This window comes from Lupinus angustifolius, chromosome LG06 (assembly GCF_001865875.1).
Source record: "Lupinus angustifolius cultivar Tanjil chromosome LG06, LupAngTanjil_v1.0, whole genome shotgun sequence".
Classification (NCBI taxonomy): Eukaryota; Viridiplantae; Streptophyta; class Magnoliopsida; order Fabales; family Fabaceae; genus Lupinus; species Lupinus angustifolius.
This window is the reverse complement of record NC_032014.1, coordinates 22,673,641-22,698,861: the sequence shown is the minus strand read 5'-3', so window position 1 is coordinate 22,698,861 and position 25,221 is coordinate 22,673,641. Positions and strand designations below refer to the sequence as shown.

The 25,221-nt window shown below is 33.8% G+C and overlaps 2 protein-coding genes across 5 annotated transcripts; one reads left to right on the top strand and one right to left on the bottom strand.

Moving 5' to 3' along the window:
• On the top strand, positions 1-14,118 carry LOC109350239 (phototropin-2-like). 3 transcript variants are annotated; one of them, XM_019591424.1, is made up of 24 exons: positions 1-195; positions 669-927; positions 976-1,366; positions 1,469-1,651; positions 1,833-1,924; positions 1,997-2,285; positions 2,482-2,698; positions 2,994-3,064; positions 3,168-3,274; positions 4,331-4,380; positions 4,499-4,603; positions 5,011-5,070; positions 5,659-5,748; positions 6,632-6,708; positions 7,703-7,787; positions 8,195-8,275; positions 9,119-9,222; positions 9,388-9,437; positions 10,554-10,660; positions 11,232-11,354; positions 11,934-11,985; positions 12,438-12,550; positions 13,228-13,368; positions 13,811-14,118. In XM_019591424.1, the coding sequence occupies exons 1-24, from the start codon at positions 181-183 to the stop codon at positions 13,928-13,930; spliced, it is 2,982 nt and encodes a 993-aa protein (XP_019446969.1). In that variant the 5' UTR covers positions 1-180; the 3' UTR covers positions 13,931-14,118. The 3 variants fall into 3 exon arrangements, with proteins under 3 accessions (XP_019446969.1, XP_019446967.1, XP_019446968.1); XM_019591422.1 differs by having other exon boundaries at positions 669-1,366; XM_019591423.1 differs by having other exon boundaries at positions 649-1,366.
• LOC109350238 (CTP synthase-like) lies at positions 18,285-24,170 on the bottom strand. 2 transcript variants are annotated; one of them, XM_019591420.1, is made up of 22 exons: positions 24,124-24,142; positions 23,943-24,067; positions 23,535-23,614; positions 23,170-23,256; positions 22,639-22,689; positions 22,399-22,516; positions 22,241-22,297; positions 21,957-22,021; positions 21,779-21,862; positions 21,570-21,620; positions 21,407-21,469; positions 21,275-21,321; positions 21,077-21,146; positions 20,931-20,993; positions 20,655-20,744; positions 20,530-20,568; positions 20,192-20,419; positions 19,989-20,074; positions 19,767-19,815; positions 19,612-19,692; positions 19,424-19,517; positions 18,285-18,744 (listed from the first exon to the last, which is right to left on the bottom strand). In XM_019591420.1, exons 2-22 carry the CDS (start codon positions 24,058-24,060, stop codon positions 18,554-18,556), a joined length of 1,812 nt encoding a protein of 603 aa, XP_019446965.1. In that variant the 5' UTR covers positions 24,061-24,067; positions 24,124-24,142; the 3' UTR covers positions 18,285-18,553. The 2 variants fall into 2 exon arrangements, with proteins under 2 accessions (XP_019446965.1, XP_019446966.1); XM_019591421.1 differs by lacking the exons at positions 18,285-18,744; positions 19,424-19,517; positions 19,612-19,692 and having other exon boundaries at positions 19,785-19,901; positions 23,943-24,170.

Genomic DNA, 25,221 nt, shown 5'->3' with positions numbered 1-25,221 from the left:
ACACATAAACTATGATACTTCACAATTTCAATTATCTCTTATAAGATAATCTGAGTTATAGAGTTTACTTTCACTTCAAGAAACACTATTTTATTGCTTTCTCTTTTGATATTGTGAAAATATGAGTCTTTCACTTTCTGCAGGATTTCATGAATTTTGGGTAGTGTGGTTGCTCTTTTTATGAATCATTACATGGTATGCAATTCTATTCCCCCTCCTAGTTGATGATGAATATTCATGATTTACGGAAAAGAATCCTCTCCAGTATCGGATTTTTGCACTTGCATCGAATGGTAAAAGTGCTATATCATTACATCCAGAGGATAATAGTGTCATATCATTATATCCGAAGGATAAAAGTGTCACATCCTTCTATATACTTGTCTTTGCAGTACTGGAGAGGATCCAAACTCGTGATTTACTGTATTGATTGTATGCATGCATTCACATATTATTGATGTTTTTTGTATTTTAATCAGAACTTATGATAAAAATATCATCATTCATCATTTGGATTTGTTATAACTGACAAGTTTATGTGTGTTTTGCCATGATTGTTGTAAACTTGTAACATGTACTATGAAGATTGAGCTTGTTTTTTGTTCTTTCATGAACATGTCTTTTGTTTTTGCTTTGTTTTTTCGGCAGGTGTTATCTGTTGGCAGTAGAAAACTCAAATGGAGAATCTGAACATACCTGCTAATTCTGATCCTGATGCCAGCAGCGATCGGTCAGGTTCATTTCGTGTATTTGAACCATCAACGAGTCAAGATGTTGGACAGCCGAGTAGTAGAAGAGAGCAAAATGTTACAGAAGCTGTAAGACTCGATGGACGTTCGATAAATGCTTCCTCTAATTCTGCAGGCAGCAGGGGGGAATCTGTCAGCAAGTGGATGGCATTCGCTACGGAGTCCGAATTCGATGATAGCAACTCTAAAATGAAGTTTATTTCCGGGGATAAAAATATAACGAAAGACAAAAACTTGAGGACTAATCAGAATGGGAAGTCATCTTCTGATCATAAACAAGTTTTAACTGAAGCAAGCATAGCTGAGAGAACTGCCGAGTGGGGTCTTGTCGCGAACTTGGATAGTTTTAAGACCTCTTTTGATGGTGACAGGATCAAAAAATTATCCGATAGATTCGTTGAATCAACTAGGACATCCGGGGAATCGAGTTATGGATCCGAGTCATCATTTGGGGTGATCCCGAGGGTCTCACAAGACTTGAAGGAAGCATTGGAGACGCTACAACAGACATTTGTTGTCTCGGATGCAACAAAGCCAGATTGTCCAATCATGTATGCCAGCACCGGTTTTTTTAGCATGACCGGTTATTCTCCAAAGGAGATTATCGGAAGGAACTGGTGAGCATGTGCCCTGATTTTATAGATAGATAGAAATATATATGCTGTTTTAGTCTAGAAAATGTGATTTTTAATCGAAGCAAACGCGCTTTCTGGTTGCAGCCGATTTCTTCAGGGACCTGATACAGACAACAATGAAGTGGCGAAAATTCGGGATGCGACTAGAAATGGGAAAACTTATTGTGGCAGGCTTTTAAACTACAAGAAAAATGGAACTCCATTCTGGAATCTTCTCACTATCACCCCCATCAAAGATGACAATGGCAATACAATCAAATTCATTGGGTAAGTACCTTCGAACCTGATTTTTCTTGCCTAACACATCTGTTGATCACTAAATTATCTTTCGGCACGGAACGAAAGGTTTGAACATTGACGCAAGATGCTTAACTTAATAGAAGATAGAAATATTGGTATTTGTAATAGGCTAATAGATGAAATGTGCTTAATACAGCTATTAGTACAGAATGCAGGTTGAAGTGAGCAAGTACACAGAAGGTCTGAATGAAAATGCGTTACGACCAAATGGATTGCCGAAGTCATTAATTCGTTACGACGGTAATATATCAAGCCATTTCTAGCAGTGTGTGATTCTGGCTTAACATTTAATCATTTAATTTCGTTTGTCAGCTCGTCAAAAGGAGACAGCTCTGTGTTCCATGACCGAGGTAGTCCAAACTGTTAAGGATCCAAAATCCATTATCCGGGCTAGGACTGATGATACTGCTACCAAGAATGAAGAGCAAGAGAAGCCTGATTTTGATCTTGTTTCGCCGAAATCTGTTGAAACCGGGCATACAAGTTTACCTGGTAGACAACCTTCTCCACTTAACATCCAAGGCGATATATCGCGTGTGAATTCGACTCAGGATAGGAAGAGCAAGTCATCAAGAATATCAGGCCGAACTCCTTCATTGAGGTAATAAACTTCAGATATTGTCTTAAATATCCGAAGTGAATCAAAATATTTAGAAGGCTTTTGCGCATTGCCTAGATTTGATTTGTCGAGTATTTCCCTTATCGAGTTTGGTGAATGTTTAGCTATGGATTACAAACACTTTTGCAGGATTCAGATTATGTGCCAGTGCCTGATATTGTTTCCCATTTTATTGCAGTTTCAAAGGGAAATCTCTGAGTTCTGTTCGCGGAGAGGAGGAGAAGCCAATCGTCGAGCCAGAGGTTTTGATGACTAAGGAAATAGAGCGGTCCGACAGTTGGGAGCGTTCTCAAAGAGAAAGGGATATAAGGCAAGGAATCGATTTAGCAACCACGTTAGAGCGCATAGAGAAGAATTTTGTGATTTCTGATCCTAGACTTCCGGATAACCCAATTGTAAGATGAATGTTTTTTCCGATTTTATTGAGAGCATTATGTGCCTATTTTTCTTAAACAAGCTTGATTATCTACCCTATACTATATACTATATACTATAGACTATATACTATATATTAATACCTTAAACTTTTGGACATTTGTTCCTAAGTGGTTAGATATTCCAATATGGTATTCATATCATACACTACACATAAACATACACAAATAGACATAGATTATGTGTGTATAGAATGTGAAATTTTGGAGTGTGCTGATAATATCTTTGAAGAGACTAACGTTAGTTCATGTGCAGATATTTGCATCTGATAGCTTTCTTGAACTTACGGAGTATACGCGAGAAGAAATTTTAGGACGAAACTGTCGGTATGATTTGTTTAACTACATATACATATACATAAAGTTTAACATTCACAAGTTCATGTTTCTGATATTCACAAGTTCATGTTTACTTCAATGTATTGTGTAGGTTTCTTCAAGGACCAGAAACTGATATGTCAACTGTGGATAAGATTAGAGATGCTATCAGAGAGCAGAGAGAGATCACTGTTCAGTTGATCAACTATACTAAGACTGGTAAATTGGTTTAAATTATAGAATATGTAAGCAGTGTTTTAAATTGCGGTCGTGATTGTGGTCATGGTTGCGGTTACTGTGATTGTGGTCATTGCGGCCGCTGCGATGCTGATTGCGTTGTGAATTATTTTGTAATTGAAAAAATATTTTTGAATTCGATGCTGCCTGATGCAACCCAAATATGGTCCGATGCGGCTTGATGCAGTCAAAATATGGTCCGATGCGGTTGCGTTGCAGCCACATCATTGTGATTCGGTGTCACAACTAATTGTGGTGTGATGCGGTTGTGTCGGACACTACAATCACAATATTGCATTTCGCATTACGTGACACGGTTCGCAATTTAAATCAATGCATGAAAGCTTGCAATAAAATGGAGGCTTAAATAAGTTGAACTTTGATCATTGCGGCCGCTAGGATGCTGATTGCGTTGTGAATTATTTTGTAATTGAAAAAATATTTTTGAATTCGATGCAGTTCGATGCGGCCCAAATGTGTTCCGATGCGGCCCAAATGTGTTCCGATGCGATTGCATTATGGTTGCATCATTGTGATCCCTTGTCACAACTAATTGTGGTGTGATGCGATTATGCCGGTCACTAAAACCGGAAAAATGCATTCATATTACATGATGTGGTTCGCAATTTAAATTACTGCACGAAAGCTTGCAATAAAATGGAGGCTTAAATATGTTTCAAAATATGTTGAGTTTTGGTTTTTGTTCTTATAAATTCCAAATTTTTGGTTTCGGTTTTAGTGATGATGTGACTAACACCAACATGCGACATGTTTCATACTAATGACAACGTGACCAGTTGTGGTGTTAACACATCATCGACAAAGACTAAAACCAAAATGATCAACTAAAGTAGGGACTGAAAACTAAGGAAAAAAATCGGGATACTAAAATCGAAATTAAGTACATTTGCATGGACTAAAAACACATTTAAGCCGAAATGAAAGTTACATGATCATGACAATGTTGAGTTATGTTTTTCTTATCCAACATTCATTTGTTTTGTTGTTATTGACATGTTGGACTCTTCTGATGTGTAGGAAAGAAGTTCTGGAATTTATTTCACTTGCAACCTATGCGTGACCAAAAGGTTATTGTGATGCTCCTCCTCCTTCGATTTCGGTCATAAGAGTCGATATTTATTCATTAATTCATCGTCTTAAATATTGTTTTAGTTTCTTATGTTATTTATAATGATTTGTGTTTAGGGTGAACTTCAATACTTCATTGGCGTTCAATTAGACGGAAGTGATCATGTAGAACCGTTACAAAACCGTCTATCCGAAAGAGCCGAGCTACAAAGTTCTAAGTTGGTTAGTGTTGCATAATGTTTTTGCTAATCTTCTTTGGCTGGAATTTGGAGGAGATTATAAGAACAACTTAATTTGAAAATAAATTTATGAAAATAGTTTGACATTACTATAAGCTCTTTCATGATGCGTGACTGTCCCTCCCAACAAGTGTCACTCTCAAGAATCGAGCTCTTGACTTTTTTGTCATCCAAGAGATCTAGTGAGACCTTACACTAATAAGCTATTCCGAAATATGTATATTTTGAAACAAAAAATTAGTTTGACGTTTCTTCTTTTTAGCATATTTCGGAATAGCTTATTAGATTAAATTCTCAAAATTAAAAAAAAAATGTATATATTTTAGTTCTTCACAATGCTCAGTTTCTGTATGTATTTACATGAATATATTCATTTGTACCTCTTATCAGGTTAAAGCCACTGCAGTAAATGTTGATGAAGCTGTTAGAGAACTTCCTGATGCCAACTTGGTAAGGTATTCCTTTTGTTGGCTTTCCGTGTGCCATAAATATGTTTATTGAATCAATGAACATGATTTATGATAGAGCATTTTAACGTTGTTCGATTTAGCCGACCTCACCTAGTGGGATTAAGGCTTAGTTATTGTTGTTGCATTGAACTATTTCTTAGGATCTAAGTAATCTAACTCAATTTTCATGAACCTCACTAGCTACTACTTCAAAATCTCCCCATGTCAAGTTATCAACTTAAGAGAGATATGATCAAATACTAGTGAGATATTGGAGAGAGTTTATATCCATGATAGTGTGAGATTAGTATTCCTAGTGAGATATTGGAGAGAGTTTGTATTTCATCCTTTCGGGTGAGATTGAGTGTTATCCTCTTAGTGAGAGAGTCAAATATTGTAATTTTACTTTATATAGTAGACATATTTTCTGGAGTAGTTCTCGTGGTTTTTCATTGTTAAAATTCTTAGTGTTATTATTTTACTATTCTGTATTTCGTTTATCCAACTGTTACTTCCTCAAGTGCCCATTATCACACAGACGAAGGAAATTGATTCTGAATTTTCCAACAATTTCTTTGTGTTATTGTAGAGACCAGAAGATTTGTGGGCAATTCATTCCAAACCTGTATTTCCACTGCCTCACAAAAGGGACAATCCTTCTTGGGTAGCAATACAAAAGGTACCAATTTATGTATTCTCCAACATTTAAAATATGTACAAGAGTAAATTACACCGACACCCCTGAATTTTAGCAAAATTATACAAACCATCCCTCATTTTTTCTACACCTACACAGAATTCTCTAATTTTTATACTTTCATTACAGTGATCACTCCTGCATGAGAAATAAGTGTAATTTTTTAAACAAAAAATATGATAAATGCAATTAAGTTAAACAAAACAGGGTATATTGTGAAGACAAGTGCAAATAATATATGAGTCGATACCTCTTTATTAATTTTGGTTCGTTATAAGAGCAATTTAAACAATATCTCTTTAGAATTGTTGATGCGTTTTATAACAAAAAATAATAAATATACATTGATTTGTATATTATTTGGATTTTTCCTCCACAATATAGTTTGTTTAACTTATTTGCATTTATCACATTTTTTGTTTAAAATATTACACTTATTTATCATGTGGGGTGGTCAGTGTAATGAAAGTATAAAAACTAGGGGAGGCGTGTGTAAGTGCAGAAAAGTGAGAGGTGGTTTGTGTAATTTCACTAAAACTCAAGAGGTGTTAGTGTAATTAACTCTATGTATAATAATATGTATTTCCTTGCAAAACTTGTTTCAGGTGACTTGGTTCATTGATGGAGTTTATGTAGAAATACACTTAGATTTATTCTATACAATTATCTTCATTAAAAAAATTGAGTCTTTTTTAGCCATGGTTTATATGAAAGAGAGGGAGAAAAATGTAAGGCTATGTATATCTACCATCTTCCGATCTCACCTATTAAGTGAGAGTCTCGTGTAATGGGTCGCTTTTTTTGAATATGTTCGATGTGTTTATAAATCGATCAATGTTGGTTTGTTTTTATTTAACTGTTTTAGATTGCTGCAAGAGACAAAAAGATTGGCTTGCATAATTTTGTGCCCATAAGGCCATTGGGTTGTGGAGATACTGGAAGGTAATTTGTTTTACTTTCCTGAATATATTTTGTATATAGAGTAATTTAATTCGATGCTTCTGAGTTTTAGTGAAATTATATAAATCACCTCTGTCTTTTTGTACATACACAAACTACCTCTATTTATATTCATACATTACACTAACTACCCTTAATAAAAAAAAGTGTGATTTTTTAAACAAAAAAAAGTGATGAGTGTAATTAAGTTAAATAAAATATAGTATATTGTGGAGATAAGTCGAATAGTATATGAATCAATATATCTTCACTATTTTTGTTCCGTTACAAAATGCATCAATAATTCTAAGGAGATATTAAGGGGTTTGTGTAAGTGTAGAAAAGACAAGAATGATTTGCATAATTTCACTAAAATTCAGGGAGTGTGAGATGGAAGTTGTTAGAGATATAAAACCAATTAAAATTAGTGAATTACTTGAGTGATTGATCAACACTTTGATACTTATATACACAAAAGAGAAAATACATTTTACATTTATAAGAATTATCCACTATTTCCTATCACTATTTTCCACAGAACATTAACACTCATAATTTCAAATTATACATAAACCACTATCACTATTTCCACTAATATATAAGGACAAGGAGATTAACAATACTGGGTCATTCCCATGACAAAAGTTTTCTAACAATGCCCAAAGGACTTTCACATAAGGGGCATGTTGAAGACTTGAAGATATAGAACCAATCTTGTATATCGACTTAGATGGTAGAAGGATCGATTATTGATTTCCTCTTGTATTGGGCGGACACCCCTTATGCTTTGTTCAATACGATTTTTCTTATGGAAAAAAGAATCTTGTGCATTTAACTAGCAGGTTAAGCACTAAGCTTTTAAGACAGTTGGTGCTTGATAATCTGCAGAAATTTTACTATCAATGCATAGACCTTATTTTAACGAGTCTCGGCGCAACAAAGATGTTCTGCATTTCCTTAAATGTTTAATGAAGGTGTCATTCTATTTTGTGCACAGTGTTCATCTGGTGGAACTCCAAGGTACTGGTGAACTATATGCAATGAAGGCAATGGAAAAATCTGTAATGCTAAATCGAAATAAGGTCTGGATATCGAAATCATTTCTTCCAATGGTTTTTTTCTTTTAGCATTACTTTGTGCCAAGTAAGATCATTCCAAATTCTAAATATTTATTAGTGAATACTAATCCCTGTTAGAATAAGTTATGATTTATGTCATTGCTATCACTCTATCTTTTTGTTACTTACTACTGAACTAGTACTTAACCGAATTCTTAGTATAAATGTGCTACTAGTTTTTATTTGACAATCAACATAAAACTTTGTAATTTATGTTTGCATGCGAAATAAATCTTCTCCGATACCTGAGAGGCAAGTTATTATTTGTCTCTCCAGTACCTGAGAGGCCGAACTCCTTCAAATGGTGCCAGTGAATAACAGTTGTTTTCTGTGACTAAATTTCATTGGAATTTATTTATATGCTATTACAGGTTCACCGTGCATGCATTGAGAGAGAGATCATATCATTACTTGATCATCCTTTTCTTCCAGCACTATACACATCCTTTGAGGTATCATTTTTATTTTAAATGCCATTTTTTATCTGGATCCTGTGAATGTATTCTTTATTTTAACTGTTTCTGCCCATAGTAGAATTTATCTTTCTAATAAGGGAAGAAAATTATTGGAGAGTGAGGACTGAAGGAGCATAAAGAAATTGTCGGAATCTAGGTGCGAGTGAGCTAAGTCTCATACCGAGGAGGAAAGGACAAAGTGAGGAACATATAAGTGAATGGACTTATGAACCCAAATGCCTTAAGGTTTTAGGTCAAGATATGTTATGGTTTTTAGCGTAGTCCATTGTTGAAGATCCCCCGATCTTTTAATCTTTGTGATGCCTACAAGTAGTATCAGAGTTCTGATCCTAACAAGTGGTTTCAAGTTGCTCTGATCCTAATAAGTAGTATCGGAGTCACTTGTTTGGCCGAATATTAGGACTCTTGGATACCTGGAGCATTATGTGCATTAGTAGTTTAATTAACCCGTTATTGACTGAAGTCTTACTGTTAGAATCTGGAATCTAAAGACATTGTTTGTTCTTGTTGTGAATATGGAAGCTTTTCCATTTGAGTTTGTGTATCAATGTATCCATCTGTCCCCATTGTATGTTCAGCGTAATATAATACATCTATGTCAAACATGAGTTTACGGGTTCAAATCCTAGAAACAACCTCTCTGCTTGCGAGTAAGGTTGTGTATATCTACCATCCCCAGACTCCGTTAAGTGGAGTCCCGTGCTCCTGGCCACCCTTTTTATGTCGGACTGACATAGGACAATACCATTTTTTTTGTCTGTGATGGTGCCAGTTGAGTTGTTTTTTTGCTAACCATTGTAATGCTTTCTGTCTTGACAGACTTCTACTCATGTATGTTTGATTACTGACTTCTGTCAAGGGGGAGAGTTGTTTGCATTGCTTGACAAGCAACCCATGAAAATTTTCAACGAAGAATCCGCAAGGTATGTTTGGTTTTCGATTATTTCTGTATTCATGATGTAGATGATTCTTGTAAAAAATCTTTACACTAAAAGTATATCATACTAAATCCTTATTAAATTAGAGTTTTACATGTATTATAATTATAAATTTATAATTTAGACTCTTATATTTGATCTCATCTATAGATTCTATGCAGCAGAGGTTGTCATTGGTTTGGAGTATCTCCACTGTTTAGGTACACTGCTCATTATATCCTCATTTTATTAGTTTATATTGGAAGTTTTATCATGTAAATCATGCGTAAATGGATCTTAAGAATTTATAACTTTCACATAACAATAATGGTTATAGATTAATAACCTCTATCCATGGCGACACGATCCTCCTTTTCTATGTTGTGTGTTATTCTTCGTCAATAGAGAAACTCTTCTATCTCTTTCCCCTTTCTTTCTATGCTCTTCCTTTATTGATGGTAGATAGAGATAATCTTTCTGGGCAGAGATAGGGACAATGTTTCAAGTCCTTTTCTAATGAATACAGTGCTTTCGTCAAACACTAAATACAGACTCTTTCCCAAAAGTCTTATTGTTTCATTCACAACTCTCAATTCAAGAGTTACACCATTCAAAACAAAACAGTATATCAATTCATGTAATATGAGGCATTTCTTACCGATATTACCTGCTTATGCAGTTTGGTGCTAATCTATCCTTATTATGTATACTTGGATGGGTTTAGTGCATATAGATTATCTTCCTGTATCTTGGTTTTCAGTTGCAATCATTTGGAATGATCATTTTGTGTGGTATGCTACCTTGGAGTAAAGTATTTAATCTTCAAAGATCATTTTGTTCCATGATTGTCGTTAAAATCGGGTGAATTGGAAATAGACTGCAGGAACTTGTTCTTATTTGCTTTCAGTTTACAGACAAAGTTAGGATGATCACACTCTTCTTTAGACATTCACAAGAATGTAAATTCACTATCGTGCATGTATATGTTGATGATATAATTATAAATAGAGATTACTTAGTTAAGAAACAACTACTTAAGGGAAAATTAGCAGCTGCATTCGGAATGAAGAATCTCGGAAGGCCAGCTAGATTGTATAGCTACTGGAAATTGGTTGATAAGGCTCATTATCAGAAGTTAGTGGGGAATTTCGATAGTGAACTGATCGCCACAGCATATGTTCCTTCGGGATTTTAGTTAGATGTCTTAACTAAGTCGTTACCCGTAAAAAGGAGAACATTTATTTTTAGGAGAACATTTATTTCCTTAAAAGATGCTTCTATTATGCAGTATAGCAATAGATTATGGTTGCATTTGATTCTGTATTGGATCTGTCTAGGTATAATTTATCGAGACTTGAAGCCGGAAAATATTTTACTTCAGAAGGATGGTCATGTTGTACTAACTGATTTTGATCTATCATTTATGACATCTTCTAAACCTCAGGTATGCATTCTTTTTCTTGTAGAAACATAGTCCACTTACATAAATTATAGGAAATTCTTTACCTATATGGTTTATCACTTGAGCTATGTCTCATGGTGTTTCTGGTTTATCTATATGCTCTTCTTTTTGTCTCATATTCTTGTTGGATCACCTATCTTTTGCATGAAATGACCGAGGCACTTTTGTTTTCGATCGTCGTTCTAACTAACTGGTTTTAGTAACACAACTTCTCTTAACTATCACTATATGAAAAAGTGATTGTAAATGAAGAATTGATAGAAGCACTTTTGCATGAAATGACAGAAGCACTTTTCATTGAAAATTGATTGTAACTTTTCTTAACTATCACTATATGAAAAAATGGTTGTAAATGAAGAATTGATAGAAGCACTTTTGCATGAAATGACAGAAGCACTTTTGATTGAAAAAAGATTGTAACTTTTCTTAACTATCACTATATGAAAAACTGTTTCTATTTTTCAATCTTACATAATGTGGCTTGCATCTTTGAATTAGTAAAGGAACTGATATTCTGGGTTTCAGATGCTAATAATGTAATTTATGCCTGCAGATTGTGAAACATCCTCTGCCTAGTAACCGAAGAAAATCGCGGAGTCAACCTCCACCAACATTTGTTGCAGAGCCAGTTTCACAATCAAACTCATTTGTTGGAACTGAAGAATACATAGCTCCTGTATGGTGAATTTTAACTATACTTCATAATACCTTAGTAATCTACAAAAATAACCTTTTAGTTTTAAATGTTTAAATGTTTACCCTTAAACCCAATGACCCACAATCCCACAAGTGACAAGCCCAACACATATGTTGCCCCCGGAACCTACCGCATTGACCCGACACATATGTTGTCGCCTGCCCTCGGGTCGTAGATCTGTCACTGCTTGAAGTAAGCCTCTTATGTTACAATGAGGATGAGCTATTGCACCTTGTAGTAGTTAGTTCTGAGGTGAAATATAATACACCCCTTAGCCTGGTTCTCTCATAAAAAACTAGATTCGAGGCAATGTGCATCGCAACTATTATAAGATAACGTAATGTTTTATTTTTCTAGGCAACCGAGTTTATATTATGGAATAAAACATGAGGTTAACTTATAATCAAGTTGCAGCGCACATGGCCTCCAATCTAGTTTGACAACCTATAAGGAAGATTTCTTAACGTCTATTCGTGTAGTTAGCATGATAAAGTTATTTAGTTATTTTTTGTTATTATCATTATCACCTTCCAAGATTTGTAAATTACTTGATATCAGGAAATTATAAGTGGAGCTGGGCACACTAGTGCCATAGATTGGTGGACATTTGGTAAGCACTCTCATACTTATGTTTGAATATGGAATTTTGAGTTTTCTTTCTAATTTTTTCTTTTGTTGTATTTCTTAAGAGATATGTCATATAGTCAACCTTCTTAACATTCTAAACCAGTGATTCAAATTGTGGATCACATCACGTGATGCAGTCGCAATATTGTGGTTGTGGTGACCGCATCACACCGAATCACAATGATACGGCTGTATCGAGCTACAGTACAACCGCATCAGACTGTATTTGGGCCACATGAAATTCCAAAAAATATTTTTTTAATCACAAAAAAAATCATACCGTAATCTGCATGCAATGACCACAATCAATCACAGTAACCATAACCGCAATTTAAAATACTGATTCTAGCTCTTTTCACAATCAATCATGAGAGATTACTTATAATGGTCTTACTTTAATATCCACAACTTGTGTTTTTCATGTTATGAATATAGGTATCTTGTTGTATGAAATGCTCTATGGTAGAACACCATTTAGAGGAAAGAATAGACAGAAGACATTTTCCAACATCTTACATAAGGATCTTACCTTTCCAAGCAGCATCCCGGTAAACAGAAATACTTCTTCATATTTCTAGTGGAAAACTATTGTCTATAGGAACTTATTTGCCTCATAATTTATATAATGTGCAAGTATAAGCATGTAAACATAGGCAGTGCTTTCAAATTTCGATAGTCATCTGATACGTGGTTCTATTTGGTACGGGTGTGGGTACATAGTATGCAAGTATGCAGTACATTACCCTGTCAAATACCGGTACGCTAGGAGTAATATTCAATAGGGTTTCTATAGCTCTCTACATAGTCGTTTCTAGTGTTGCTTCTTGTAGGATTGAATCAACTTTTGTTTCATCATATGAGAAATATTCAAGGATAAAATTCTTCTCTGTTTGCAGTAACTCATTCATGTAAGTGACTATACATTACCAATTATTCCTCTTTCTTTTTTTACTTAAACTGTAGGTAAAAATCCGGTTCGTTCCTTAAAGGGAACCAGTTCGTAAAACAACCACGAATTGGTACGAGAGAACCAATTCGCGATTTTCTACCAAAATGATAGAATGAATTGTGTTTCAATGTACAAAATAATAGTATCCTTAGGGTGTTATGATGCATCAGAAACTGCATTACATCATCATATATATGAATTACATGTATAAAGTTATTACAATGCACACCTATTGTTTGGTCATGCATAGAATAATACAGTTCTGCAAATTTTCAGGCAAGCCTGCAAGCCAGACAATTGATTAATGCACTGTTGCAACGAGACCCGGGCAATCGACTAGGTTCAACTACTGGTTCCAATGAAATCAAACAACATCCGTTTTTTCGCGGAATCAATTGGCCTTTAATCCGCAACATGGTAGTATTCTTGTAATTTCTGTTAGTAGTTAGAAACATCTTTACTGCTTTAAAGATAAATCCGAAGAAGCCGTTAGAGGGTTGGCTCAACTGTTAAGATCGAATCGAAATGCGAGAATTAATCCTCCTCCTAAACTTTTAACCAACTAAAAATAAACAAAGAAGAGTGAAAATTACACTTATCTCTCTTGAGACCTGACTTAATTGCACCTGACACCACTCCTGGTCAAATGCATTCGCGTCTCTTATAGAGGAAACAAGTATAAAGAGAATTAAAACCTCGGGATAGGTTAGTGTGACTTTTGAAAGAAGAGTGACGCTAAGTGTGATTATGTGAAATTCGATACAACCTCCGAGATCATTATCAATTTTTAGAACCTAACGATAGTTAGCGGCTGATTATCGTTGTAGTAACCACTATTGAGTTATTTGTTTGCATGCAGAGTCCACCTCCTTTAGATGTTCCTCTTAAACTGATAGGGAAAGATCCATTGGCCAAGGATGTGAAGTGGGAAGATGATGGAGTGCTTGTTAACAAGATTGATGATATTGATATTTTTTGAAGAGACATGCTTCAAGAAATAGCAAGAGATTTTCAAGTACAATAACTTTGTCTATATATTCCATTTGTTTATAGTCATTTGCCAACTTGTGATTATGCAATAGAGAACAATGAACCAAATCCAAACAAATTGGGAAGAACATTAAATATCAAGTACATTACATAAAGCCAGTTCTTTTCTATAACTCTTAAGATGATTCCTAGTAATGCTCATTGTTAGAACATCAATTATATATATATATATATATATGGTGGAGGGATCTGTTTACACCCGAGTTAAGTTACATTAGTTACACTCAACTTCAGCCATTTATTTTCTTAGATCCAATAGACCAAATGAGTGAATGCAATAAGTGATGAGAGAGAAAAATAGAAATCTTAAATAACTTCTTAAGTTTCACCCATTTGGTTCGTTGGATCTAAGAAAATGAATGCCTAAAATTAAGTGTAACTTAACTTGGGTGGAAATTGATCCCTCCTAATAGATGTATGTATATGTATATGTTCTTCTGTATATTTGTCCCTTCATTCCTCAAAGATGTTTTGGCCTTGAAACCTAGCTCATGATACCACTTTGTTGGAAGAAGAAAAGAGTTTTATAAAGAGAAAACTCACAACTTATTTGGTGCCCACTACCAACGAATCGGATACGTGTCTTGATATTTATTTTATTTTTTTAATTTTTGGATACTCTACGAATACATATTCTTCGCGAATCCGAGCGAATCCGTGTCGGATACGCGTCGGATACTGATACGTGAGAGTGTTTGACGAATCCGTACTTCAGAGAGCATGAGGGTATTTATAGGTACATTTGGACAATTCTATACATACTTTTAAGATCTTCCTACTAAAAAATGCACTTCTAGATCTTGTCTACTCATTTCTCAACTTGATGCATTTCTAAATTCTTACATGATTGCTTTGAGAAAACAACAACATACTCTAGATGTTTCTGATTTCATGTTATGCTTTAACAATGCATGGACCCTCTTGAGAAATTAGCAAAGTTAAAGTGTAGGTGTTGATAATAAAATAAAGAGTAAATTACAATAACACTCCCTGAGTTTTAGTGAAATTATACAGATTATCCTCCATTTTTTGCACCTATAAAAAACCCTGATTTTTATACATACATTACACTAACTACCCTTGCATGATAAGTATGATTTTTTAAACAAAAAGAATGATAAATGTAATTAAATTAAACAAAATATGATATATTATGAAGACATATCCAAATATTATACGAGTCGATATAATATGCATAAATAATTCTAAGAACATATTTAAATCACTCTTATACCACACTCTAATGAACAAAAAATAATGAAAATGTATTGACTCGAATGTTATTTATACTTGTTTCCACAATATACTATATTTTGTATAACTTAATTGCAGTTATCACCCTTTTTGTTAAAAAATCACACTTATTTTTCATAGACGGGTAGTCATTGTAAGATATGTATAAAAACTATGAGATTTTTTGTATGTGCAAATAATGGAGAGATGATTTGTATAATTTCACTAAAACTCGGAAGGTGTTAGTGTAATTTACTCTAAAATAAATTAGCTAAAATTAATTAATAAATGTTGAAGAAAGAACAATCAATATAAAAAGAAAATAGAAGCATATCAGAATTTCTCTATAAACAACATTAGATCATTCCAAAACAATAGAGTTTTTCATTTCACTGAAACATAAGACAAAGAAACCTTAAAGAGTTTTTCATTTCACTGAAACATAAGACAAAGAAACCTTAAAGAGTTTTTCATTTCACTGAAACATAAGACAAAGAAACCTTAAAGAGTTTTTCATTTCACTGAAACATAAGACAAAGAAACCTTAAAGAGTTTTTCATTTCACTGAAACATAAGACAAAGAAACCTTAAAGAGTTTTTCATTTCACTGAAACATAAGACAAAGAAACCTTCAAGAGTTTTCCACTCTAACACCATTATAAACTTATATGAGCATGCCCTATTAAAAATACCAGGACCAAGCTCTTCACTATTCTCAGAAAACTCTATTCCTACCAAGGTTCAATTCACTGTACACACATGTTGTCATAGACAACTTAAAGCAAACAACAACAGATATTTAACTAACTAACTAACCTGAAAATTCTAAGATAAACAAAAACCAGCAACATTTAGTAATGATATCCATTGCAGCTGCCATAAACATATTCCGGCCGATAAGCTGGCTTCATTGCAGTTTTCTTATTGTGGGTTTTTACGGCCGAGACACCGGTGCCTACTGCTTTTGAGAGACCATTACTTTCAACATTTGAAGAGTGTTGTAAGAGATTATCCAGTTTTCCACATGCTGCTGCAATGAACCCTGCATTTAACATCGTTATTATCGAGCAATCCGTAAGTCATATTTCAAAATCTAAGGCATGGTTAAGAACACTGTTTGTTATGCATTTACAGAAAAGGTTTTACTTTGAAGTTAGATCTCTTTCCTTATGCTTCTTCAACATCAAATACAATGATGTACTTTTGAAATATCATATTTTCGATGTTTTGTTTTAGTAAGTGTATATAAAGAATATAAAAAGTAAGCGAGAGATATAAATGAATGTAAGCGATGTCAAATAGGATGTTCGAATAACAGGACTCGAAAGTTTATGTTATTTCCTTCGAAAAGATTATATTTGCAATCACGGAAGATTAGTTCCAAGTCGAATTGACACTAAATGATGGTCGGTTCTGACATACTTTTTGTTCATGTCTATCTTTGTTTTTGTGACTACTAGTGATCTCTCTGTATGAAAATAATGCAATCAAAATTGTGCTGTAGGTATGTCATTTAGAATGAAGCAAGTGTCATATCAAATAGGACACTGCAGGGATCACAGGCATGTGAGTTCATGATATACATTTCTAAGAGAGTCGGCGTATATACATTTAAGTTACATTAGTTACACTCAACTTCAGCCATTTATTTTCTTAGATCCAATAGACCAAATGAGTGAATGCAATAAGTGATGAGAGAGAAAAATAGAAATCTTAAATAACTTCTTAAGTTTCACCCATTTGGTTCGTTGGATCTAAGAAAATGAATGCCTAAAATTAAGTGTAACTTAACTTGGGTGGAAATTGATCCCTCCTAATAGATGTATGTATATGTATATGTTCTTCTGTATATTTGTCCCTTCATTCCTCAAAGATGTTTTGGCCTTGAAACCTAGCTCATGATACCACTTTGTTGGAAGAAGAAAAGAGTTTTATAAAGAGAAAACTCACAACTTATTTGGTGCCCACTACCAACGAATCGGATACGTGTCTTGATATTTATTTTATTTTTTTAATTTTTGGATACTCTACGAATACATATTCTTCGCGAATCCGAGCGAATCCGTGTCGGATACGCGTCGGATACTGATACGTGAGAGTGTTTGACGAATCCGTACTTCAGAGAGCATGAGGGTATTTATAGGTACATTTGGACAATTCTATACATACTTTTAAGATCTTCCTACTAAAAAATGCACTTCTAGATCTTGTCTACTCATTTCTCAACTTGATGCATTTCTAAATTCTTACATGATTGCTTTGAGAAAACAACAACATACTCTAGATGTTTCTGATTTCATGTTATGCTTTAACAATGCATGGACCCTCTTGAGAAATTAGCAAAGTTAAAGTGTAGGTGTTGATAATAAAATAAAGAGTAAATTACAATAACACTCCCTGAGTTTTAGTGAAATTATACAGATTATCCTCCATTTTTTGCACCTATAAAAAACCCTGATTTTTATACATACATTACACTAACTACCCTTGCATGATAAGTATGATTTTTTAAACAAAAAGAATGATAAATGTAATTAAATTAAACAAAATATGATATATTATGAAGACATATCCAAATATTATACGAGTCGATATAATATGCATAAATAATTCTAAGAACATATTTAAATCACTCTTATACCACACTCTAATGAACAAAAAATAATGAAAATGTATTGACTCGAATGTTATTTATACTTGTTTCCACAATATACTATATTTTGTATAACTTAATTGCAGTTATCACCCTTTTTGTTAAAAAATCACACTTATTTTTCATAGACGGGTAGTCATTGTAAGATATGTATAAAAACTATGAGATTTTTTGTATGTGCAAATAATGGAGAGATGATTTGTATAATTTCACTAAAACTCGGAAGGTGTTAGTGTAATTTACTCTAAAATAAATTAGCTAAAATTAATTAATAAATGTTGAAGAAAGAACAATCAATATAAAAAGAAAATAGAAGCATATCAGAATTTCTCTATAAACAACATTAGATCATTCCAAAACAATAGAGTTTTTCATTTCACTGAAACATAAGACAAAGAAACCTTAAAGAGTTTTTCATTTCACTGAAACATAAGACAAAGAAACCTTCAAGAGTTTTCCACTCTAACACCATTATAAACTTATATGAGCATGCCCTATTAAAAATACCAGGACCAAGCTCTTCACTATTCTCAGAAAACTCTATTCCTACCAAGGTTCAATTCACTGTACACACATGTTGTCATAGACAACTTAAAGCAAACAACAACAGATATTTAACTAACTAACTAACCTGAAAATTCTAAGATAAACAAAAACCAGCAACATTTAGTAATGATATCCATTGCAGCTGCCATAAACATATTCCGGCCGATAAGCTGGCTTCATTGCAGTTTTCTTATTGTGGGTTTTTACGGCCGAGACACCGGTGCCTACTGCTTTTGAGAGACCATTACTTTCAACATTTGAAGAGTGTTGTAAGAGATTATCCAGTTTTCCACATGCTGCTGCAATGAACCCTGCATTTAACATCGTTATTATCGAGCAATCCGTAAGTCATATTTCAAAATCTAAGGCATGGTTAAGAACACTGTTTGTTATGCATTTACAGAAAAGGTTTTACTTTGAAGTTAGATCTCTTTCCTTATGCTTCTTCAACATCAAATACAATGATGTACTTTTGAAATATCATATTTTCGATGTTTTGTTTTAGTAAGTGTATATAAAGAATATAAAAAGTAAGCGAGAGATATAAATGAATGTAAGCGATGTCAAATAGGATGTTCGAATAACAGGACTCGAAAGTTTATGTTATTTCCTTCGAAAAGATTATATTTGCAATCACGGAAGATTAGTTCCAAGTCGAATTGACACTAAATGATGGTCGGTTCTGACATACTTTTTGTTCATGTCTATCTTTGTTTTTGTGACTACTAGTGATCTCTCTGTATGAAAATAATGCAATCAAAATTGTGCTGTAGGTATGTCATTTAGAATGAAGCAAGTGTCATATCAAATAGGACACTGCAGGGATCACAGGCATGTGAGTTCATGATATACATTTCTAAGAGAGTCGGCGTATATACATGCATCGTGTAGACTATAAAATGCATCCACGACACTACACGGGTATAGCGCAAATATGATATATTATAGTCAACTTGAATGGATAAATGCAAACATGTATAAGAGAAGTACCTAAGAACAATGGAGAGGGTTTTCCTGGTCTTGATTTAAATTCAGGATGGAATTGAACACCGATAAAATAAGGATGATTAGGTAGCTCAACAATCTGTAACATGAAGAAGAAAAAAAACGTAACTGAGAAATATAGTAATAGCATATCCTTATAGAAATCGAAAATGTTTCCGTGAGTATGTTCATACCTCCATGCGTTTACCCGTTTCATCCTTCCCTGTAAAAGAAAGGCCAGCATTTTCAAGGCAAGCCACCAAATCAGGGTTTACCTGCATATGAGAAGGATCATTTTCTGTCCTATACAAAACTGATAAGGTCACTTTCATGCACGATGATGCGATACCTCATATCTATGCCGATGTCTCTCCTCAATGAATCCTTTGCAGCCATACCTAAGAGGCAGGGTCATCCATTAAAAGTATACTTCTATATATTTTCATGCCAAATAATTTATGAACTCATTTATTGTTCAGTCATACTGAAACACAGATATTACTCTCATAAGAACGCAGAAAATATTTCTTCGAAGAGAAAATAAAAACTTGAATGGACTAATAATACTCACAATTTTGCAGATTTGCATTCCTTCGTCTGGAAAAAGGTCCTCCTAGATCCAAGACGCATGGTGCCTCCCATATGGGTTTTTGATCCCTACACAAAATATTTCAAACAAAAATCACAAATAGGAAAAACAAACATTCTTCTTTGCCGATATACTTAGCATTAAACGAGATAATTCAGTGCGGATATAATGGCAGATATCGACACCTCGGGCATAAATATGATAACAGGGTTTTTGGCATTCGGATCAAATTCAGTGCTATTAGCATCATGTACACCGAGAACAGATCGTGCAAACTCTATGACAGCAATTTGCATTCCAAGACATATGCCAAGGTAGGGAATTCTGTTTTCACGGGCATACTTAGCGGCAAGAATTTTTCCCTGCACTCCTCTATCCCCAAACCCTCCAGGAACAAGAACACCATCTGCACCCTGAAGGAAAACACCACTTAGATAATAATCATAGAGATTTCTCGGAACTAACGAGTGGGAAATTGATAGCTGAAATAACAAATGGTTTATATCGAGATTGTAAATGAAACCTTCAATAACTTCCATGCAGTCTTATAAGCATCAGGGTTCTGCAACATTAAACAAAGAGCATAAAGATGAAGTTGAGGAATACGGAAAACAAAAAGAAATTACGATAAATCAAAGTTGATGTAACCTCTTTTGCAGTTGCATCTTCAAGGTTGGTAGCTGAGATCCAGTCCACAAAAAGTTTCTTGCGGCAATCAACAGAAGCATGCACTAAGGCCTGAACTCAAAATCAAAGGTAACAAGCTTATTCTTATGCAATTATGCTTAAGCTATACAATGTTCAGACATGCATAGATAAATTCTGAACATGACACAGATGAAGGGTAATGAAACAACATAGGCACATGCACTTCATGAAGTAAGGGTGATAGCAAATATAGCCGTGAAGTTACAGCTACTCCACCTTTAGAATAGAGAGATACGCATCCGAAAGGCCTGTATATTTCCCCACCAAGGCTATATGAACCTGCAATTTGTAAGAACTAAAAATATAAGTATTGCCGATAATCATGGATAAAAAATAAAAGTAGCTTCAGAGTAGAAACACACCGGTTCGTGAAGCAAATCGCAAGCTTCAGCTCTACGAGTCCATTCCTCTAAACTAGGCTCTTGAGCTACACTGTATATACAATAAACTGCCACTTAAGCCTTCCAGTAAAACCAACAAAGATACAAAAAAAGTCTCTGAAATGCATTAAATGAAATCCAGGAAATAGAACAAATATTCAGTGAGTCGACGTGACTAACTCATAAAGGTTCAGCACTTTAAGTATTGCTTCATGAGCCTTCTGGTCCTAGATCATAATAAGATAATTTAATAAGGAATGGTACATACGAGTGAGATGCTTCAAAGTTAAACACATTTAGAGGAAAGCTTACTCTTAAAAGCATGGGAATGTGCCAAATGTTGGGAACATCATAAAGAGTAACAATGTTTTCTTCCTGGAAACATGAAGCTTCAGTCGAAAAAACTCTTGCAATGTTGAGACAACCATTTTAAAGTCATGTACACCAAAATATACTAATCCTTAAAACCTCATACCTGAATCAGGCAAAATTGAGAGAGTTTTCCCTTTGCATTCTCATCCAGCGCCTGGAAAAACAACCGATCGTTAAAACCACTAATAAAAAAATTGCAGTTAACGAACTGTATGAATGCAAATATGCAATTTGGTTCATTTTGTTCATTCAAAAATGTGTTTTTGCATTGTGAGAAAAGATTTGAGAGACAAAACAGAGAGAGTGAGCAACCGTTGTGCTGCGGCACGCTAAGATATGAGGAGTCAGACCTTGGCCGCGTAGCCCACGAACACTATGTTGAGTTGGTTTTGTTTTCTGAACACAATAAACATAACTTTCCATGTTAAGATGAAAGTGAGTAATTTTCTACTACATCGATCTCAAGGGAAATCAAATCGTAACACATTACCTGTTCACCAACAACGTTTAAAACCGGAACAAGGCTAACATGAACTAAGCAAAAGTTACCAGCACCTGTAATCAGCATCACTTAGCTTAGCACGATGTTACATGTACAACAAATCCCGACAACTTTTCAAATAGCTTTATCCTTATAGTAAAAAGTACAAGTAGTTTTTGCATTATAAAAATCAAAGTTGTCCGAAAGTAGCCAAGAAGAAATGCCCGCAAAACATTTTAACTAAAAAAGATCGAACACCGATTCATACATCATATTAATAAATTCATTCTCACCTACTCTGTATGAGAATTGTCCTAATGCCTGAATAAATGGCATAGACTCAATATCTCCTGCATCAAGACATGTTCTTATAAATAAACACTTGAAATAAATAAGTAAATAAATTATTAATCTAACCATGAAAAATGAAGAATGTTTACAAAATGTGTACCTATAGTTCCACCTAATTCAATTACACACACATCAGCAGGACCGGTTTTTCCATCTACTGGTATGTGGGCCACTCTCTCTATCCACTCTTGAATAGCATCTGTGATGTGAGGGACAACCTAAAGGTGAAAACAACATTAGCATAACAATATTAAAGACCAAACATAATGTTTTTTTTTCTTTTCTTTATCATCGTAAGTTCATAACAAAAACATTATCCGATTAGTTAAGCCGGACTAACCTGAACAGTTTTTCCCAAGTAGTCTCCTTTTCTCTCCTTATCAATTACAAACTGCCATGAAATTATGAAAATATGAAATTTTGATAGCATTTGGCACAAACACATGAACTGAACAAGATTGTTGTTCCTTTGTTTTGGTTCCATACCTTTTAGTAAAACCAAAATGTTTTATTTTTTTTAATTTAATTGCCACAATTTGTATTTACAAAGTATATCAAACAATGAATAGCCTACTACCTAGTAGATTAAGGCTCGGTTATTGTCGTATCAAATAAAGAACAAATTGTTTCTGTCTTGTTTTAACCATAGTTACATGATTCATGGTACCTGGTTCTGGTATGCGATACTCGATTAACACGAGACTTTTTTGTAAGACCCCGTATGTGATATGCAAAACGCCGAATCTTGTATGCGATACGTAAAATGGAAAGATGTGACTATGATTTTAACACATCAACTAAAGGTTATCCAAAAGTATGTTTATGGAAAAAGCAACATGGTATGGTAAATAATAAAGGGTAAAGAACTTGCCTGGTAAATCTTGCCAGTAGTTATGTTATTATCACGAGTCAACTTGATATCCATAAAGCGCTCATAGTTTCCAAGATCCAGGTCCACCTTTGAAAAAATAACCAAGTGACTTTATTAGTAAGGAACTAATCTCTTCGATGTGTATGACTGCCCATTCCAACAAGTGTCACACTCAGGAATCGAACCGTCTATCTGGAGATCTAGTTGTGCCTTACACTACTAGACTAACGAATTTAAGACTCTTCTTTTTATCAATTTACTAAGCAAGTCTTAGAAAATTGCTAAAAAGTTCTCACCTTAATTTTCTCTCATATTTTTGTGAAAAAAATACTTTTTTAAAATCTAAATGCATAATGAATTATTACCTCACCACCATCATCCAACACAAACACTTCTCCATGCTCAAAAGGGGACATTGTTCCAGCATCTGTGTTCAAGTAAGGATCTGATAAACAATCATAAAAGGAACCAGTTAGTCATAAATAAACCCTTCAAAAGTGGATTAACAACAAAGAAATTTCACTAATAAATAACCTCTTAACGAGAACTTAACAAGTCTTAGGGTACGTTTGCGAGTTCAGTTTTACGAAAGTGTATTTCATGGCTCTAAAGTCATCAGTTTTCTTTCATTCCCCTCCAAAATTTAACTTGTAAATATAAACATTTGACACCAACAAAAAAAAGGTGTCTCTAGTTTATGACATAAGAAAAGTGGAAGAAAATATTTGAGTCTAATGAGTCGGGTCGAGTCGAACTAGTAAAGAAATGAATACCAATTTTAATAGCAGTAACTCTAAGTCCACATGCTTTGAGAAGCAAACCAATACTACTAGCTGTAACTCCTTTGCCAAGTCCACTAACTACTCCACCAGTTACCAACACATACTTCATTTTCTCTCTCAATTATGCTTTTTTCTTCTTCTTCTTCACTCACTTTCACAAAACACACTCTACTATATAATAAAGCAAGTGTTTTTTTCTTCTTCTTCTTCTTGAATTATGATGGCGAGTTTGAAAGAAAGATGAAGAGTATGGTATGAAAGAAATGGTAACATTTGTGGGGTTTATATACACAATTTTCCTGATTCTAACGATGGGGACATATAGAGAGAAAAGGGTTTAACAGTAAAACCGAACATATACTTTAATTAAGGTCCATCTATTTAAATCATTCCGGTCATCAAATCGGTTATGGTACTGATATACTTGTATAATGATTCGATTCAACTGTCACTGGTTCACTAATCATACGGGTGAAATTATATATATATATATATATATATATATATTTATTAGTATTAACGTTAAAAAAACAATAAAAAATCAATAACTTTTTTATTTTTATTAAAAAATTAATTTTAAATAAAAATTGGTTGTTATGACCAGTATGGTTCAATTGAAAACTGGATGGTATGACTGATTTTGACCAATATGATTGCATGACAAGTATAATTATTTTACTTTACCGACATTTGGACTAGTTCACCAGTTTACCAATTGAACCGGCTAACACGAACAGGTTTTTATAACATTGTCATCAACATTGAAAAAAGTCTCTTTAATCACAAGTAACGCTACATACATCTATCTATCTTGGACTTTCTATTAACTAGGAGACTCGTATATTATGTCACACTTATTTAAAATTTATTAACCTCACCCCTTATTGTGAATGATAGGAGTAAATAAATATAAATAGACATTGAAAATCCATTTATATAATTATTTTGCTATATATTTTTTAGCCTTATTTTGTTTAATATGCATTTGCAATTGTAATTATCAATATAATCAATATTGTAAGAATTGAATTAGATTGAGCGGTTTGATCGTTCATCAAACATAAAAATGAATTTGGTTTGCAGTCTTAATTGAATCACTTTGAGTTGGAAAAATTTTGGTTCGACCGTGTTAAACTCAATTAAAATGAAATAAATGTTAAACGCGTCTACGATTCACTTAAAATTTAAAAATATAGAACAATACTCTCATATTTTATTTTATTCTGTTTCAAAAAATGAAGAGATATAACTTGAATATAATTATACATAA

Bases quoted from the DNA above. Each gene is read 5' to 3' on its own strand.
- LOC109350239 (XM_019591422.1), top strand. The intron at 1,925-1,996 runs GTAATATATCAA...TTCGTTTGTCAG, and splicing joins GTCATTAATTCGTTACGACG to CTCGTCAAAAGGAGACAGCT. The intron at 2,699-2,993 runs GTAAGATGAATG...GTTCATGTGCAG, and splicing joins GACTTCCGGATAACCCAATT to ATATTTGCATCTGATAGCTT.
- LOC109350238 (XM_019591420.1), bottom strand. From the start codon at position 24,060: ATGAAGTATGTGTTGGTAACTGGTGGAGTAGTTAGTGGACTTGGCAAA. The intron at 23,257-23,534 runs GTAATAATTCAT...ATTTTTTCAAAG, and splicing joins TGTTGGATGATGGTGGTGAG to GTGGACCTGGATCTTGGAAA. The intron at 21,470-21,569 runs GTATGAGGTTTT...TCATGTTTCCAG, and splicing joins CTCAATTTTGCCTGATTCAG to GAAGAAAACATTGTTACTCT.